This window comes from Aedes aegypti, chromosome 3 (assembly GCF_002204515.2).
Source record: "Aedes aegypti strain LVP_AGWG chromosome 3, AaegL5.0 Primary Assembly, whole genome shotgun sequence".
Lineage (NCBI taxonomy): Eukaryota > Metazoa > Arthropoda > Insecta > Diptera > Culicidae > Aedes > Aedes aegypti.
This window is the reverse complement of record NC_035109.1, coordinates 373,978,771-373,998,770: the sequence shown is the minus strand read 5'-3', so window position 1 is coordinate 373,998,770 and position 20,000 is coordinate 373,978,771. Positions and strand designations below refer to the sequence as shown.

The 20,000-nt window shown below is 38.8% G+C and overlaps 1 protein-coding gene across 1 annotated transcript in view; it reads left to right on the top strand.

Annotated features, from left to right (window-relative positions):
* Positions 1 to 3,268, top strand: part of LOC5574201 (titin) — a 45,295-nt gene extending 42,027 nt beyond the window's left edge. Inside the window, exon 4 of the mRNA XM_021851618.1 lies at positions 2,703 to 3,268. Coding sequence (XP_021707310.1) covers positions 2,703 to 2,931 — 229 coding nt within the window. The 3' untranslated portion in view covers positions 2,932 to 3,268. The remainder of the gene's footprint in view (positions 1 to 2,702) is intronic.
* Positions 3,269 to 20,000: the final 16,732 nt, after the last annotated feature.

The window sequence follows — 20,000 nt, the reverse complement described above, 5'->3', positions numbered from 1 at the left end:
GGAGAATATGCTTCAGTGTCATCTTCGGATTCGTCATCAGTCAAGATAGCTGCACCAGATCCGACAACGTGGCGTACATCCCCCTCTTGCTCGGATCGTGGTTCATTCAGTGTTTCGTGTTGGACTTCATCTTGGACTTCAACTTCTAGATCATACGGCACAACTATCAACGGAGAATCCGGTTGCTTTTTCTCAGCAAACGGAAATGACGATTCATCAAATTTAACGTCTCGAGATGTGAAAATTTGTCTGACTTCCATGTCCCATAGACGGTATCCGTTCGGTGCATAGCCAACCATGACTGCAGCTCTACTCTTCGGATCTATCTTCTTTCTCTGTTGCGACGGTATCCAAGCAAAAGCCTTGCATCCGAACACCCGAAGTTTGGACAAATCTGGTTTGTGCTTCATCCACAGTTCAGCAGGAGTATTTCGGTCAGATATGGCACGTGTTGGACTTCTATTAACCAAATAGACTGCAGCAAGTACCGCTTCGCCCCACATGAACTTCGGAGCGCTCGCCTCGACCAGCATCGTTCGAACCTTTTCGATGACCGTACGATTAAATCTCTCAGCCACCCCGTTCTGTTGAGGAGTGTAGGCAGTTGTAGGTTCTATTTGAATTCCCTTTTCTTCGTAATATCGCCTTTGCTCATTTGAACAGTATTCACGGCCTTGGTCAACTGTTAGCTTGGATATAGCGTGGCCCATCAATGCTGTTGCCATTGCCTCATAGCAGCGAAATTTGTCAAAAACCTCAGATTTCTTCTTGATTAAGTAAATTGCTGCAAAATGCGTGAAATCATCTACAAACGAGACGAAGTACCGTGAACCATCCCAGGCAGCAGGAGTGATCGGACCGCAAACATCAGAGTGTATCCTCTCCAACGGACGAGTGGTGTGTGGTCGGGTGCCGTTGAATGGTTCACGGCACTGCTTCCCGAAAACACAGGCATTGCAAAAATCTAAGCTACCACTCAATTTTGAAATACCTTTAGCCATATCGAACTTGACCAGTGCTTCCAGATTTTTGAAACCGATGTGGCCCAATCGACGATGCCAGAGATTGACGTTTTGATCAGCACACAAGTTGGCCGTACCGCTATTGGAATAGAACACATCCAGCTCGTAGAAATCGCCTCTCAACGGACAAATCGCAATCACCGAATTATTGAGCTTGATTTCTCCAACTTTTGGTCCAAAGTTTACCGTCACTCCAGTTCTGGTCATACGCTTCACCGATAGCAAGTTTGCTCGCAAGTCCGGGATAAACAGCACCTCATAAATGGTCATACTCACGCCTTGACGATTGACTCCGCAAATCGTACCTTTGTGCCACGCAACCATGGACTGGTCATCTTTTGCCACACCAATTACGACAGGTTGTTCGAGCTTCTCCAGTGTCTTGAATACCTTCTTATCGTTAACGAGATGGTGGCTAGCCCCGGAATCCAGCTTGAACGTCACTTTATCACACCTGGTATCCACAGCATTCCTGCGACCTACCATGAAAGCAACACCTTCGGTTTCAGCGACTACGTTGGCTTCACCTTTCAACTTGACACGGCAATCCTTTGCCATGTGGCCCTTCCTTTGGCATCTATTGCACTTCCCTGTGAATTTACGTTGCTTCTGCTTGAATCCAGCAAAGGCCGCAGGTTTCTCCTTACCCGTATCTGCCATTCTGTCGGACTTCTTCAGCTCTTCAGCCAGCAATCGCTCACGCACAATGTCCAGGGTTAGCTCTTTCGCACCAAGGTTCTCCAACGCCGTAACGAGTGGATCGTAGGATTCGGGCAATGTCACAAACAGTTGGGAAACCATATCAGCTTCTTCTAGCTTCGCGCCGGCCGACTTCAATTGTCTCACCAATTCATCGAACACCTTCAAATGATCCTTCACCGATTCTCCTTCTGTCATCTTGAGTCTTGCGAGCTGCTTCCGGACAAACGTTTGTGAAGATACCGACTTCTTCGTGTATACATTCTCCAAAGCGGTCCAGATTTCCTTTGCCGTAGTCTTCTCGCGAATCAGATCCAGAAGGTCATCATGGATGAAGGAAATAATTACGTTCGATGCCTTGTTGTCCATTTTCTGAAACTTTTCCAGGCCTTCCGCAGCAGCTGGTGGGTCCTTGGTAACCGCATCCAAAAGCTCAACGGACTTCAGGAATCTCTCCACTCGGAATTTCCAATTTTCGTACCCGGTTCCGGAGAACGGAATAATTCCGTGAACCGTTTCCTTTCGTGAGTCGCCCATAACCTCTTGTAATATAGAAAACGCAGTGGTTTGAAATTAAGGAACGGTAACGTTTATTGTAGTGATCTTGAGGAGAGTCAGATGAGGAATGATTACAAATTTTCATGTTAGGTGTAATAAACAGGTTGCTATGGTCCATCATTAAAACCAATGGTGGCTTTGATAACGATTACACCAATAATTATCGTGATTGCTGAAAAACACTGAACATTTCAGGCACAAGTAAACATACAATCGTGTCCACAGAGGTCTTGGATTCTTATTTCTATTATGATTGTCTTGGACAAATCTGGATCGGATGCCATTTATTTTAAATAAAATCGGTGGGAAAATGAATTATTCAACAGCTGATTGAATATTTGTAAATCCTCAAAAACAGACGTTGGGTACCTGAGCATAGGCTAATCGAACGAATTAATTTAAAACAAACCTTTAATTTTGCAGGGTGTCGCCTTCGCCGAAAATGCCTTTAAAGCTGGACATGAAAAAGAAGCAACAACAGCAGCAGCAGGACCGTCGACCCTCGGTGACGGAGCCCGACGCTAGCAACACTGAATCTGTAAAAGATGCACCAAAAGAGGAGACGAAAGAAGGTGCAGCGGCATCTGTGACAAAGCAAGTCGCAGGCGGAGAATTTGCAATCGACGCCGTTCTGACGCATATTCACGGCTAGAGAGAGACAGATGGAGGAGGAAGTTGTAGGAGACATTGTGTTTGAGTACAAATTTTGAGCTTTGCGACTAATTAAGAGGACAGTTGACTACGAAATCGTGTTTCTTGTAAGGAATAGTATTCGAGACTAGGCACATAGGGAGCTGAAGCTGTACATTTTCTGTTTGTATAGACGATGCGTTCTATATTTGACTATCGATGGATGTTAGTTCTATAACGCCGAGAATATCAAAAAACGCTTATGTTTAAATATATCTATGTATTTCTCTATATTTTTGACGTTAAACTACTTTTATACACTCAATAAACTGTAAGTAACTGGTACAGTAAGTAAGGTAGCGATCGACGATAATTTCATCCGAAACGGTCAAATTTCGTATGAAGTACTACTTTCAGGGATTACCCTCAAAATTTTACCAGAAATTATTCCAGAATCAACCTTTTTATCAAAAATTACTAAAATGTATTTATTTTTTCTTACTTTCATTAAACAAACAGTATTCACAGTGACAACATCACATTTCTAAATATCTAATCGCGTGTGGATAAGGGAGGCTCGACGCTATCATCTCCATTACTAACAAGCAGCTGGATGTTGGTGGTGTAAGAACTTAACACTTCAATCGTCGCGCTGTTGTTTTTTATACAACATTATCCCGCGTTCACAACAACAGCGCGGTGGTGCTGACGGTGGCAAACTGCGCGACGACTGGAACACTAAGGTAATGTACACTGTTTACTAATTCATATTCTTTATTTATCAAAAGCCATTGTAATTATCTACAGCTATAGGTAGTATTTTTGTATCAAAAGCCTTCGATCATCTATTTAATTATATATAATTATTTTTTTCTTTCTTTTTTTAATTCATTTTTCTTTCTAAAAGTTTAGTTTTATGGTTCAAAGCAGAGTAACGCGTATTATTAGATTACTATGAAACAAAACTGATGTTCTTTTATTGAGCAGAATACATCGACTGTTGTCAACCATAAAAGGTACAATAAATTAGTCGCACACGCCGCAAGGTTAACTAACTTGTTTAGTACCGTAAATTGTCGTGTCATATATATAATTTGACAAGCGTGCTTCTCGTCCATCAGATGATGTAGGTATGTAAAACAATTGAAATTAGCTCGAATCTCTATGATCGAATAGAATGTGCCCCATCTAGAATTGATTGCTAATGCTTATAACCTGATGTGTCAATCATAATTTAATAACCGTTCAAATGAACTACTTAGGTACCTCCATGATTCATTTCGACAAAAAGTATTTTTATCGTTCAAATTGTCTGAAAGTTTGCAGTAAGAAGCGACGCATATGGTGGCCAAATATGAGACCAACAGCTTCAGAAAAAAATTGCCGAAGTGAATCTAAAGGTCAATAATAGGTTACGGTTCCCTACCGTCAGAGCAACTCAAACCAGTGAAATCACTCAAGAGCTATAGTACATTCAACCGGTGATGACCGTGATTAGGTTACTGGCCGAAAGCTGAAATCGGAGAAAGGTTAAGTGACGACCAGACAATTAGCCATTTGTCATTGTGCCTGTCAGTTAGTTTCGTTTCACGAACAGACGTATTTCGATGCCTAATTGAATTTGAAATGGTTTTCAATTGAAAATGGAGTCACCTAAGAGGTCATAAACGCAGCACCGTTTTGCGACATCGTTATCATACTCTTTTCGGTCCAGTACGGAATTTTGAATGCAAAAAATCACGGCTAAAGATTTCTCGTTCTTCTGATCCACGATTTGTTTTTAAAGATAGTCTCAACTTAACCCGTATAGGCCTGCGTGAAAGCAAAAATACTAAAATAAGCCTTATCGTCAATGGAACGAGGAGACAATAAAATTTGGCGAATTACAAAAGCTCTAAAGAAATATAGTCCTCCTTTGCGCAATGGTGACAATTTGTGTGCCTCTCCACAAGAAAAAGCTAAATTGCTAGCTGATTGTTTTGCAAAAGCACAGGCGGCGTCCATTAATTACGTAACGCTAAAATTGGAAATTTTTGACCCACTCCCCCCCCCTCCGTAACGCTTTTTGTATGAAAAATTTCAAATTTTTGTATGAGCCGTAACGCTTGAGCATACTCCCCCCCTCCCCCTAGAGCGTTACGTAATTTGTGGATGCCGCCACACAACAATCAATCGGTTGTAGATAGGGAAACCACTGATGCAGTCAAGCGCTCCATTGACCTAATAGAGCAATCAGTTCCTGCGGCCGACAACTCCTGGATTGTTCGTCCAAAAGAAATCAGTAATATCATCCGCAGCTGGAAAGTGAAGAAAACGCCGAGTCACGACGGAATCAAAAATTGTTTGCTTAAACATCTTCCTCGAAAAGGGTTGGTGATCCTCGCTAAAATTTTTTCGGCGTGCCTTAAGCTATGCTACTTCCCTGACGAATGGAAACATGCTTTAGTTATTGCGATTCCGAAGACAAACAAAAATGCGACTATCCCTTCAAACTACAGACCAATAAGTCTTCTGCCAACTGTAAGTAAACTTTTCGAACGTGTTATTCTGACTCGCATCGAAAAGCACTTAGTCAATCATCGTATTATACCTGATGAACAGTTTGGCTTTCAGACAGGGCACTCTACAAGCCACCAGATAGTTCGTCTAGTGAAGGAGGCCAGGCGCAATCTGCAACTTGGTATCTCGTCAGGTCTGATACTACTTGATGTTGAAATGGCGTACGATTCAGTATGGCACCAAGCGATCCTACACAAAATGCTTCTCGGAAACTTCCCCATGATGCTGGTGAAAACTATAAGTAGTTTTCTGAAGGACCGGACTTTCCAAGTATCGGTAAACGGTTGTCTCTCCGATCGGATGCATGTACCGTTCGGTGTACCGCAGGGCTCTGTACTTAGTCCTGTTCTGTACAATATTTTCTCTGCCGATGTCATCAAAGTCGACGGAGTTCAATACTACTTCTTTGCCGACGACACAGGATTTCTAGTCTCCAATCGAGATCCCACAGTAGTAGTGGACAAACTGCAGCAAGCCCAAGATTCCATTCAAGAATACCACAGGAAATGGAAGGTAAAAGTGAACCCCGCTAAGTCGCAAGCTATCTTCTTCACACGCCGTCGGAGTTGTAGGTACATACCTACCCCAGAGGCAATTTACTTGTAGTGGAGTTTTTTTGTTTTTTAATTAATTTATTAGTATCATTCCAAACATTACATTCATTTCTTATATCTAGGTGTTCTGTGTTATTAGACAACACTATCATCCTAATTTGGTAACACAAATCTAAGATTTTATTAACATTTTGTTAACAACATATTACATTTCATTTGCCGTAGCAGTTCAGTTTTTTACAGGTGAGTTGATTTCACCTGCTTATAAGAGAAAAAAAAAGTTTTTAATATACTTAACCTAACTTAACCTAAACATATAACGCATTAATCGTGGCAATAGAAGATTGTAACGATTTTTGCTTGAAATTATTTATTATTTTATTTGACATTTGTTCCAATGTTTCAACATTGGATATTCTATGTAACTCATTGGTACTATACCAGGGAGGAAGCCTCAGAATCATTTTCAAAATTTTATTTTGATTTCTCTGCAGAGCTTTCTTCCTGGTATTACAACAGCTAGTCCATATTGGTACAGCATACAACATGACTGGCTTGAAAATTTGTTTGAATATCAAAAGCTTGTTCTTAAGACAAAGTTTTGATTTTCTATTAATAAGGGGATAAAGACATTTTACATATTTATTACATTTGGCTTGAATGCCCTCAATGTGATTTTTGAAAGTTAAATTCTTATCAAGCATGAGCCCTAGATACTTAACTTCATCTGAACAATTTATTGGAATCCCTCTCATCGTGACAACATGTCTACTTGAAGGTTTCAATTAAAGAGCTTTTGGTTTATGTGGGAATATTATTAGTTGAGTTTTGGAAGCATTAGGACAAATCTTCCATTTTTGCAAGTATGAAGAAAAAATATCCAAACTTTTTTGCAATCGACTACAGATGACATGCAGGCTTCGACCTTTGGCGGAGAGGCCTGTGTCATCCGCAAACAAAGATTTTTGACATCCCTGAGGTAACTCAGGTAAGTCAGATGTGAAAATATTGTATAATATTGGTCCCAAAATGCTGCCTTGAGGAACACCAGCTCTTACAGGAAGTCTTTCAGATCTGGAGTTCTGATAATTAACCTGAAGTGTACGATTTGACAGATAACTTTGAATTATTCTAACAATGTATGTTGGAAAATTAAAGTTTTTTAATTTTACGATCAAACCTCCATGCCAAACACTGTCGAATGCTTTTTCTATGTCTAGAAGAGCAAGACCAATAGAATAGCCTTCAGATTTGTTGGAACGGATCAAATTTGTTACACGTAAAAGTTGATGAGTGGTCGAATGTCCATGGCGGAATCCGAACTCTTCATTGGCAAAAATTGAATTTTCGTTGATGTGGGCCATCATTCTGTTCAAAATAACCTTTTCAAAAAGTTTACTGATGGAGGAAAGCAAACTGATTGGACGATAGCTAGAAGCTTCTGCAGGATTTTTGTCTGGTTTTAAAATTGGAACAACCTTAGCATTTTTCCATTTGTCAGGAAAATATGCTAATTGAAAACATTTGTTAAATATATCAACTAGAAATGATAAGCTACTTTCTGGAAGTTTCTTGATGAGGATGTAGAAAATTCCATCATCGTCAGGAGCTTTCATATTTTTGATTTTTTTAATAATAGTTCTCACTTCTTCCAACTCAGTCTCCCAGGCATTTTCGAAAACGTTCTCTTGATTGAGCATATTTTCGAACTCCTGAGTAACTTCATTTTCAATTGGACTAGTAAGTGCTAAATTAAAATTGTGCGCACTTTCAAACTGCATAGCAAGTTTTTGAGCTTTTTCGCAATTAGTTAGTAATAATTTGTTTTCCTCTTTCAATGCCGGTATAGGCTTCTGAGGTTTTTTCAAGATTTTAGATAATTTCCAAAAGGGCTTAGAGCCAGGGTCCAATTGAGAAATTTTATTTTCAAAATTTTTGTTTCTTAATTGAGCAAAACGCTTTTTGATTTCTTTCTGCAAATCCTGCCATATAATTTTCATAGCAGGATCACGAGTGCGTTGAAATTGCATTCTCCTCACGTTTTTAAGACGGATCAAGAGTTTAAGATCATCGTCTATAATCACGGATTCAAATTTTACTTCACATTTTGGAATTGCAATGCTCCGGGCTTCAACAATGGAATTTGTTAAAGTTTCAAGAGCATTGTCAATATCAAGTTTAGTTTCTAAAGAAATGTTAACATCAAGATTAGAGTCAACATACGTTTTATATATATTCCAGTCGGCTCGTAAATAATTGAAAGCGGAGCTGATAGGATTTAGAATCGCTTCTTGGGATATTTGAAATGTAACAGGGACATGATCAGAATCAAAATCAGTATGAGTAACTAATTGGCTACAAAGATGACTAGAGTCGGTTAAGACCAAGTCAATCGTAGATGGATTTCTAGAAGAGGAAAAACATGTAGGGCTATCAGGGTATTGAATTGAGAAATATCCTGAAGAGCACTCATCAAATAAAATTCTGCCGTTGGAATTACTTTGAGAATTATTCCATGACCGATGTTTGGCATTAAAGTCACCAATGACAAAAAATTTTGACCTTTTGCGAGTCAATTTTCGCAAGTCAGTTTGGAGCAAACTAACTTGCTGTCCAGAGCATTGAAAAGGCAAATAGGCAGCTATGAAAGTATATTTACCAAACTGTGTTTCAACAGAAACACCTAAAGTTTCAAAAACTTTAGTTTCAAATGATGAAAACAGTTGATGTTTTATACGCCTATGAATGATGATTGCAACTCCCCCACATGCCCCATCAAGTCGATCATTACGATAAACAAAAAAGTTAGGATCTCTTTTGAGTTTAGATCCAGGTTTTAAATACGTTTCGGTAATAACTGCTATATGCACGTTATTAACCGTAAGAAATCAGCTCATCCTCTTTACCATTCAGAGAACGAGCATTCCAATTTAAAATATTTAAATTATTATTTTAATCCATTAGAAAAACGTAATCCAATAACAATTTGATTTGTAAATTTTACACCTACTTGGACTGCCTCAGTCATAGTGGTGGCTTTGAACATTGCATCAATCATTAGATTCAATTGTTCAGTTAGAAAATTAAAATCAGAGGCAGACATGTCATGTGATTTCCCATTAGAATTTCCGGTAGACGAAGAAGCGAAATTACCTGTGGCGGTAGGGTTTTTTCCATTTGATTTGAAACAAGTAGAATGGGTACCCATTGATCGAACAGGGGAGGAGTTCGAATTTCCTGCTACGATATCGGCAAAGGATTTACCGTGGGTAGATACATTCGAAATTGAAAGATTCGAACGGCTACCCGACGGATTAAAATTAGTTTGTGAATGAGCATGATTATGATCTTCCTGATGGGTATGATTCATGATCAAGCGATCGTTAACTGAAAAATGAGCATTGTTCGATACTCTACCAGGCAAATTGCGGAAACGACCGTTATCGTAACGGATATTATCTTTCATCTGCCTGGCACGAGCCTCAATGACCCTTTTGCGTGAAGGGCATTCCCAAAAGTTAGCTTTATGAGGGCCCTTGCAATTGGCGCATTCAAACTTTCTGGTATCTTCTTTCACAGGACAGACGTCCTTAGCGTGAGAAGAACCTCCGCAAATCATGCATTTAGCATCCATGCGACAATTTTTTGTACCATGACCCCACTTTTGGCACCGACGGCACTGAGTGGGGTTCTGGTAATTTCCTCCAGGTTTCTGGAAATGTTCCCATGTCACACGGACATCGAACATAAGTCTTGCTTTTTCTAAAGCTTTAATATTATTTAGTTCTTTTTTGTTAAAGTGAACTAAATAATATTCTTGAGAAAGCCCTTTCCGAACAATGCCAGATTGGGTTCTCTTTTTCATAATGATTACTTGGACTGGAGAAAATCCAAGTAAATCATTTATTCCATTTTTGATCTCTTCAGGTGACTTATAGTCACTTGAGAGACCTTTCAAGACGACTTTGAACAAACGTTTAGTTTTGTCGTCATAAGTAAAAAATTTGTGCTTCTTCTCTTCAAGATGTCTGAAAAGAAGTTCGCGATCTTTAAGAGTTTCCGGCAAAACGCGACAGTCTCCTTTCTTTGCGATTTGGAAGGAAACCTTGATTCCCCTAATGGAGTTCAAGATCTCCTGCCTAAATCCCCCAAATTCGGAACAACTGACCACGATAGGCGGCACTCTTTGCTTCCTCACTTGAATCAAAGAGCCTGGGCTAGAGGCTGCTTCGATTTGGTGTTCGGAAAATTTGTCTAGAGCATCGAACTGATTGCTCATTTCGATACAATTATTCATTTCACCCTTGGAAGAAACTTCGCATTCCGGGGAAGCGTCCTTTCTTCCATTCTTGCCACGTGTAGTGACAGTTTTAAAACCCACTTTTTTGGAAGGAAGTAGTGAATTCAGAGATTCACCCTTCCTTTTGTTAGTTGTTGATACCATATTTAGTTAATAAACGAGAAAGACGTGACCTTCGAGAGGTTTTTTCCCAAGACGGTGTCCAAGAAGGATTACCACCGCTAGCTTTCGCCAACGGGTCCAACGAAAAATCGAAGGCACGGGTCCAAACAAGGATCGTAAAGGGATCAATAGTAGAAAAAGTAGTACTGAAAAGTTCTGTTTATGTAGCACTGAAAAGTACTGATTTATTGCTTTAGGTAGTTTTTAAGAAAACTTCCAAGAGCAGAGAGAATTAGTGTACGCACAGCACGAAGGTACGATGCGCACTGATTGTAGTGGAGTTAATATTCCTTGGTCTCAATCTGTCGGATACCTCGGCGTGACCCTTTATAAGAAGCTGAACTTTGGCTGCCACGTGACAAACTGCATCCGGAAGTGTGACCAACTTATTAAAACGCTGTATCCGCTCGTTAAAAGCCGCTCTCGACTGGATCCCAGTATTAAGGTGCTTCTATACAAAACCGTTTTCCGGCCCACGGTGGCGTATGGGTTTCCCGCTTGGTACAACTGCGCAAAATCTCATCGAAAGAAAATACAAACCAAGCAAAATCGTTTGTTGAAGATGATGTTTGAAGCCCTTACCACCCGACAAATGATGTACACAGGCTTGCTGGCGTAGAGCTTATTGACGACTGGTTCCAGAGATTGATCCCCAAGTTTCTACTAAGTTGCTCTTCCTCTCCAAACCATCTTATACAAGAATTGGCCGCATAGAAATGTGATATTAGATATTAAGCTTTCTTTCCTATCTCATTTTCCCTAAAGTTACTTCGAAGGTTTTTTTTTTTGCATTTTTCCTTCTTTGATAAATTGTTGTTTGTCTCTCATTATCATTAAATGTTAGTTCTTGTCCAATTGAATTGCTGTAAGGAATCTCATATCACAATATTAAAAATCTAGAAACACAAACTGTATCAGATAAATTCTCAAAAATAAAATAAATAAATAAATAAATAAATAAAATACTAAAACCCTCACCGCTCAGCGAATACTTAACGGATTCAAATAATTTTTGGTCAGTATACTGGCCCACATATCTTGTTCCTAAAAGTGGCCAAGGGATCTCGGGAATGTTCCTGTGGTCGGAGATATTCTGGTGGGTCACTGGGTCAGGTCGAGTAAAGAAGGGCTATTTTTTGGGACACGCCAAGTTTTTATTTGCAATGGCAATCATTTTGATTTGCATAAATCATTAAGATCTGATATTCAACATTATAAATGAAGAGGTAAGCACCAAATTTATTATAAATTATTCGGGTTGGACTAAATGCAGAATTTGATAGCTTATTTTGACCACATTCAATAAGCCCTTTTCTTTTAGTGCAATGTGTGAATACATCGCGAATCGTCAAGCGTTCTCACCAGGGGGCCGGCATGATGGCCATATTTTGTTGCCTCTTATCGAACGCAAGCAGTGCTCACCAATACTATTACGCTATAAGCAATGCAGCTGGTGTGAATGTGGGAAAATGAACCTAGGCACACAAAATCTACGTATATTGTTCGTTATTATTTCCATTCCAAAGTAAGTTTCATTTCTATTATCGTGAAAAGCACAATGAAGTGTTGTTTTCCTTCTTGCAGTGTCGATTTTCATAATCAGAAGAACAATTATCACGATGATAACATTTCGCATCATAAGTTTCCAACACAAACCGATGCGAGGGATCGATGGCTAAATGCCATTGCTAACGCGGATAAAACCACTTATAAGAAAACCGAAGACTTGCAATGCACATTCTCACATACCAGCTTTGCGCAGTTTTTGTCTTGTTTGGCGCATTTTGTCCCATTTTCACTCATACGGAAGGTAAACATTCAACAATTATATAAGTGTGCGTGAGAATTGCAACTGGAGTATAAATTTATGCTCCCGATAAGAAGGCACAACAAGACCTGTCAAATACCATATTGAAAAACTATGATGTCATCCCTTTGGTTCTCACGTTTCACCAAAAGTATGAGTATTTTAACGGGTGAGCACGAAGTCGTCATCCAAGATATATCAAACATCTCAGGTATACCTTATAAGGTACTGTCGCGAAAAATATATAATGTCAAAAATGATGTATAAGCAAGAAATCTATCTAACTTTTTCCTATTATTATTATTATTATAATCTTTATTAACGAGACTTTCAGCCTGATGCTGGTTCATCTCGGAAGTTTTTCCTATTATTTTTCAGGAAAAACAAGGAAAATAGTTACAAAAAGCGTTATAATAGTTACCTGCGGATGTAGATACTTTGGTCGTCATCAATGAAACAAATGTGCGGTTGTATTAGTGAGTAAGATTGCTTGTTTGCGGAATGCGAGGAATCTCACGAAAGCTTTCAACTTTTTCAGCGTTTCTCAGCACATCGCCGCCATCATCCCTTCTTATTTTTCTTTTCTCGCGGTCGCGTCGCGGCCAGGCAGTTTTTCCGTTCCATCTTTTTCGTCCGCTTGCTTTTCTGTACCCGCTGGTTGTTAACCATCGCTAGCGGTACCGGTCGAACGATGAGCCACAGGGGACGCCGGGTGCCCTCCATTCTTTAGCTTTGCGCAGTGGCGATATCGTAACCAATGAGGTACAACCGAGGTGCGATTATTGCTAGTTGAAAACTAATACCAATACCCCGCCTTGAGGACGTGAAATACCGTCCGCTATGGCAATTTTTGCAAGCTTCGAAAGAGGCGCCTAATCTTTAATTAAACTATGGCTCTAGTCGAGATAGACAAGGAATAAAATTTATCTTCATCTTCGTTTCGTACAGAAAATCACTCTCTGTGATGGTAGTGTATGATGATACGTTTTCTGTTTATTTCTTACAGTTTTAAATTTACATTCAATAATACACCATTTATAATTTGGATAACAGTTTTCCTACCTAAATAAATTTAAAATTATATAAATGTAAAGTTGGTTGGTGATAATCAGAAACGCTTACCGTGAATTATGATAGATGGAATGTATAAAATTCGAGAGAAATCTCACGTGCTCTCTCTATGATGATATGCCGATGAGAAGTGAGCATCCGCCGAAAGTTTCATTTCTCATGTTTCACTTTGCCGGGTAAACAATCATCTCACTGAACGATTCCGCCTCCGCTTCGCTAGCTGTCTTGTGTGTTTATAACGGCGTGTATACACGCAAAGGTTTATTACAAATATCACTTGACATTACATATGTTATTAAAAAACCGAAAGCTCCAGAACAACTTTTTTTTCCATATACAGTGATTCAATTTCAATTTCGTACGGGGCACTGCTTTCGTATCAAGTTGGTATAAAACTATTAAATGATGCATAGACTTCGATATACTTCATACATAACGAAGGTCATAGGTGTCATCTACTGTTTGGCAATGACAAACTGAATTCACTTGCTTAAATCTTTGGAATAACGGAAAAGTATTGAGTATGTGTCTATGATTGACCCAATTCCATATTCGTACACCTTACAAAAAAGAAAGATACAACATTCAAAACTTATTTTTAATGGACTAGATGATTGCTTAAGTTCTCCGTTGTGTTATTCCGATGTAGTAGAGGACATTTGGAAAATTTATAGGCGGACATATTTGAAACTTAAGTAAATTTAAGAAAAATACCACTTGTGCCATGTGTTTTGCCAAAATATTCGGTAAGTCAAACAATAACTCACATTTTTTTCAACATCACTTCCTCAAGAATGATTGCTGCGAATATTGCACAAGTTTCAAAAAATTATAATCATTTTTAGAGTAGCTAGGAGTGGATATCGACAACCTATACTCTTGCATCTTAGGTAATATAACATTTATAACAAATCCAAAACCAAAAATTATAGTCAATTTAACTTAGTTTTACTCCTAAACGGATATACATAATCCATAGTTAATGTTCCTATCAAAACATTGCGTAATTATTGTTTTTAATTTACATTTTACTACCAAACATGATTATAGAGATTTATAAAATAAATATTATTACCGTAACCGCAACATAAACGTTTTTTAAAATGATGAAAACAACAGGATATATTCTAGTAAAAAGTGTATCAATGCTCTCTGCTCATTCAAGTTATTTTGTATTTTTCTTATAAAATCAATAAATTGCAAAATAGGGTGCATTTTTGAATATAATTTGAATATTTATTCAAAGATAACTGCATATTGCGATAACATCAATTATGTTGAGGTATGTACAGCGTAGTTTGGGGTACTTTATTGTAAAACGAAGTTCGTAGTTCAAATTCTTTTTACAGACAATTTCAAAATTGACCTTTACCTGTTGTTTAGAATGAAAATTTGGTTTACATTGATTAAAAATATCATTTTAGAAGAGTTTTGAAAGTATGGTACAACAATTTTCTGAACTCAAAAGAGATAAAAACTGTTTATGATTTCTGTAAACTGTTAACGACTCAACTTAATTTCTATCAGAGCTTACGAATATAATGATTTGTAATTGGAATTGGATTCCATGACAAAAATGAACGTTATTGTTCGAATTATTGGATTTGATAGCAAAATTCATTGGAAAACTAGCATTTCTCATAATTTTACCTAAATTTCATATATGTGCGCTAATAAATTGTCCAAACGTACTTCACTACATCTGAACATCATAATAAAGCACTTCAGCAATCAAATAGAGCTTTTAAATTTAGTTTTGAATGTTGTACGTTTGAATTTTGGTAGGTGTACGAATATGGAATTGGGTGAATTTTAGACATAAATTCAATACTTTAACATTTATCCAAAGATGAATGTAAATGGAAACATTTTGTGATTGGCAAATAATAGATGACACCTATTACCTTCAATGTGGAAAAAAAATTCTAAACTCAATACGTCATTTAATAGATTTTTACTAGCTTGATGTCACAACAGTATCCTGTACGAATATGAAATTGGGCCACTGTAAATGGTCTTCGGGTGTCAAATTTTATTTAATTTTTTAACTGTGTTGATCTACCATTAACGGAACAGAACTAGGGTTACACAGCCTATTAAAAAAGGGACCTTCCTTAGCCGAGTGGTTAGAGTCCGCGGCTACAAAGCAAAGCCATGCTGAAGGTGTCTGGGTTCGAATCCCGGTCGGTCCAGGATCTTTTTGTAATGGAAATTTCCTTGACTTCCCTGGGCATAGAGTATAATCGTACCTGCCACACGATACATGAATGCGAAAATGACAACTTTGGCAAAGAAAGCTCTCAGTTAATAACTGTGGAACAAGGGGGTGGCAAAAACCAATAATTACCAACCTAACAAAAACTCAACATGGCGTCCAGTGTTCTTGTTTTGATTATTTTGGGATGGACAAAACAAAGTTTTTATGGGTAGGAGACATCAATGATAACTCGCTGATGCGTAATATAATAAACAAAATGATGAACAAATGAAAAGCGTATTAAAATACGACGATTTAATGCGATATGTTTGATTGCCAGAATCTAGCACTAGCAGCGTATGAGCCGTATACTCGATAATCAGGAGCAAGGTTAGGGCAAACCGATCAGAAAGTGGGTACCAAAACGCGAAGTACCAAAACGATGTGAGGAAGAGCCGAAATGTATGCAGGATGACAGTTGTGTCAGTCCCCTGCTGTGGAAGTGCTCATAGGAACACTAAGCTGAGAAGCAGGCTTTGTCCCAGTGAGGACGTTAATGCCAAGACAGGGTGTCTACTACCTGGAAAAACCGGGAATTATCAGGGAATTTTATTCTACCTGGAAAAACCTGGAATTCTCAGGGAACTTCGACTCCACTCAGGGAAATTATTTTGAAACAGTAATAGATGGTATAATATGTCGTTGTTGTGACAAAAAATCTCCTCAATTAAAAACATTTTCGGCTGCGCTGCTATCAAAACGCTAGTAGACAACGATTTTTAATTAATCAGCATAAAACATGTTTAGACAAGCACACTTAAGATTGCCAAATATGTAAAGGCAAGAATAGCTCCAATTAGGTGTCGTTCATAAGCAGTTAATAAGTTGAAAACATTCAAAAAAAAAAAAAAAAAAAAAAAAATAGGAATGTTTTTTGTCTATTATACCAAAATAATAAACTTTGTAAGAAAAGAGCAAAAATTAAAACAGAAACGAAAAATAGTACATTTTTCATATAAGCAAATTTTCTTTAAGAGACTATTTTATCACTATTTTAATGCAAGTCTCTATTATTGGTTATGGTCTAGTCTAGTTTAATAAAAAATATCTCTAAAGTCCCTTTTTTAATTTGCTTTTAAAGCGCTTTAAAGCGACTATTCCATATTATTAGGCGACTATTCCACAAGTTCTTAGGCGACTGTTCCACAAGTTCTTAATGATATTTCTTAGATCTCGCGAGGAATGCTTCAGTCATTCTACTAATTTCTCCAGTGATTTCTTCTTGAATACTTTCAGAAATGTCTCCCCAGATACTACCAGCGATTTCAAAGAATGCTTAGAGGCATTTCTTCAGAATTTGGTCCAAAAATCCTAGAGCATTTCAACGCTTCCTCAAAGTCTATTCCAGAGAAAATTCTAAAATAATTCCTAAGCCGATTTTTTCAATTGTTTCATAAGGATTTTATCAAATATTCATCCACTATTACACTCAGGAATTCGTATTATCTCCTATGTTATTCGCAATAAGGTTTTTTTTTACGGGTGGCTTATTGGGCCTACGCCAACACTCCTGTCTCGCCGGAGCGCCATCGTGCCAGCTCTGTTTAACGTCCCAACTAACACTAGGACGATCGCGCTGATGGGGCTACCACCTTGGATTTAGCTGTGCGCGATTCAGCATTTCTTACTCAGCCGCTGGATACCAGAACAGACGCTGTTTGAGCCGCACCTCCTGGTGAACAGACGCTCGAGACGTACCTCCTCAATCTAGCTGATGTCAGAAGGACAACAGTGCCCAGGCTGCACTACCAGCTAAGTACGCAATCCTTAGCTGGCGGTCTTTGTCATCGTTTGACCCGTGGAAGCGTGAGGTAGGAACTTGTGAGGACCAGAGCTGTGTTGAACGTTCCTTCCTAGTTGTCGACTCACCGTTTTGCAGCCCAGTTCATATTGACGGTGTGAAATCGAGGTTGTCGAAGAATTCGTGTACTTGGGCTCACTGGTGACCGCCGACAACGACACCAGCAGAGAAATCCAGAGACGCATCGTTGCTGGAAATTGTGCCTACTTTGGACTCCGTAGAACGCTCCGATCGAGCAAAGTTCGCCATCGCACGAAGTTGACCATCTACAAGACGCTGATTCGACCGATACTCCTCTATGGGCACGAAACATGGACCCTACGTGCAGAGGATCAACGCGCCCTTGGTGTTTTCGAACGGAAGGTGTTGCGGACCATCTACGACGGAGTGCAGATGGAAGACGGAACGTGGAGAAGGTGGATGAACCATGAATTGCACCAGCTGCTGGGAGAACCAACCATTGTCCACCTCGCAAAAATTGGAAGGCTGCGGTGGGCCGGGCATGTCACCAGAATGTCGGATACCAACCCGGTGAAAATGGTTCTCGAAAACAATCCGACCGGCACAAGACGACGTGGTGCGCAGCGAGCAAGATGGGTCGATCAAGTTGAGGACGATCTGCGGACCCTTCGCAGAATGCGTGGCTGGCGACGGGCAGCCATGGACCGAGTCGAATGGAGACGTCTCCTACGTACAGCAGAGGCCACCCAGGCCTTAGCCTGACTGGTAAGGTAAGTACTCTCAGGAATTGCTCCAAAAGTCCATCAGGCATTATTCGATGATATATATCATTAAGTTGCTCCAGAAACTTATCTTGGAAGGTCTCCAGCATATCATCAAAATATTGTTGCTGCGGTCCAAACACTTCTCTAATAATTTTTCAAATAAAATATCCATGGATTATTCAAAACTTTAGTGTAAGTGTCTAGTAAGTCGAGTCTAGTACACGACACTGAAGACGGAGAGTTCTTTTTGAACCTTTGACCTTGACGCTTGCTGCTGGGCAGTGCGTCAAGAAAGCCAAGTTTTTTTTCCTTTTCGGGTCGCGCGCCTTTTTTTTCTGTGTGCTTTTATATAGCCGAGCAAACGAGTAAGGCTGAGAGTGGATTGTGGCTGCACAGTGAAGGATAAAGGATCAATTGGTGAGCTCGTTTCATGCTACTATTTCTAATCTATAAAATATGTATGACTGCACATTTAATCGTTACAATTGTGGGACGTTAATAAGAATTTTCAACAAACTATGAATTGTTCGTCACTGTGAGTGTCGACACAAACTCTGATTCATGAATTATTTATGTTTCACATTTTTTTTTATTTTCAGAACACCCCTTTTTACCTTTATTTTTGTAATTAAAAAAAAAAAAACTTTGAATGGTTCGACACTACAAGTGTAGACTTGCGAAAAGTTCACTTTATTCAACAAACTTTGGATGGTTCGCCACTGTAAGTGTCGACATAAGAATAAGAGTGTTCTATGATGTTTCAACCAATCAAGTTTTTTGTTTCTTTTCAAATAAGTAAAATATAATAACACATGCTTTCGTCCTGACAGCTGTAGGAATGTTACATTTAGGTATTTGTTCAACAAACTTTGAATGGTTCGTCACCTCAAGTGTCGGCATAATTTTCCACTACATAGAAATTGTTCATATCAAATGAAAATATTATATTTACAAAAAAGGATGTATATATCTCACAAATCATTATTTATCATGGTCTAATCGCTTATCAAAGCGAATCCTGTGACCCAACGATCCTTCCCATTAACAAACATCCCTCCCAGTAACCTTTGTGGAGATGCAGAGGCAAACACGGTCTCCAAATAGCAAATGTTACACACTAACATTCCTTCCCCCAATCCCACCTGACTGCAAGGACGTGGCCGGCGCCGTTATTGACCCTGTATAAATAGAGGCACTGAATTATGCACATTGAAGAAGATTATGGCCAATCCCAGCCAAACTTCTAGTTGATTCTTTGTGCATTTTCACTGACTTCGGTCAATCACGGAATAGCAACCATTGATATGTGTAGTCAGTCTAAGCTAAGCTAAGCTAAGCTCTAGTACACGACACTGAAGACGGCCTTACATTTGAGGTCGAAATACGCGTATCTGTCAAAGGATACAAACTCTAGTGGAATTAAATGGTATAGTACTAAATTCGGTTTTTTCATCTACTTGTGGGACATTATTCAGGGTTGCGAATGATGTTTTAGTTATCTTAGCAATTTATTAAGAGCATCCTAAAAATAATTTCATCAAGAATCCAGGAGTTCTTTCCGAGATTGTCGTAGGAATTCATCAAGGCATCTTCAGAACTCACACAAGTTTCATCGGACATTACTCTTGGATTTCCTTTAAAAATTCCCTACGGATTCATGCAACTTTTTTTCCAAAGAATCCGAAAAAAATCCCCAACATTTCTCTTGAAACATCTTATGATGAAAAATTAGAAAAAAATATGCAAAAATTAAGAAAATTGAAGAATTTCATGTGAGAACTTTGAATTCTTGAAGATCCTCTAAACAAAAATGTTGCAGAAAGTCATAGGGAAATTCAAATTGAATTCATAAAGG